This window comes from Penaeus monodon, chromosome 15, assembly GCF_015228065.2.
Source record: "Penaeus monodon isolate SGIC_2016 chromosome 15, NSTDA_Pmon_1, whole genome shotgun sequence".
NCBI classification, from domain to species: domain Eukaryota; kingdom Metazoa; phylum Arthropoda; class Malacostraca; order Decapoda; family Penaeidae; genus Penaeus; species Penaeus monodon.
The window spans coordinates 5,151,666-5,151,977 of record NC_051400.1 but is presented as its reverse complement, the minus strand read 5'-3'; the positions used below and the strand labels follow the sequence as shown (position 1 = coordinate 5,151,977).

The 312-nt window shown below is 52.6% G+C and overlaps 1 protein-coding gene across 1 annotated transcript in view; it reads right to left on the bottom strand.

Annotated features, from left to right (window-relative positions):
* Window positions 1-306, bottom strand: part of LOC119582103 (dynein heavy chain 6, axonemal-like) — a 1,233-nt gene extending 927 nt beyond the window's left edge. The window contains exon 1 of the mRNA XM_037930346.1: window positions 114-306. Within this exon, the coding sequence (XP_037786274.1) occupies window positions 114-194 (81 nt within the window). The 5' untranslated portion in view covers window positions 195-306. The remainder of the gene's footprint in view (window positions 1-113) is intronic.
* Between the last annotated feature and the right edge of the window lie 6 nt (window positions 307-312).

Sequence of the window (312 nt, the reverse complement as noted above, 5' to 3'; positions counted from 1 at the left end):
GGAAGGAAGAGAGAAAAAGAGAGAGATAAAAATCTATATACATGCTTCCACGTGCAAATGTGTTTCAGCGTTATAATCGAAACATAAACCACAAACGTCATCCTTAAACGCACGCTGAAGGTGGTCTGGTACTCCACGACGGTAGTGGCCTGGGCGCGGATCGTGCTGGCTCGGGAATCCGCCGCTTCCAGCATCTTCAGCGCCTCCTCCCGGTCGCTCGTCACCCGCAGGAACCTCAGTGCCTGTAGGAGGTTGGGGGGGGGGGGGAGGAATAGAACGGGATGTTTTGATTAAGAATCGAAGACTGATGTG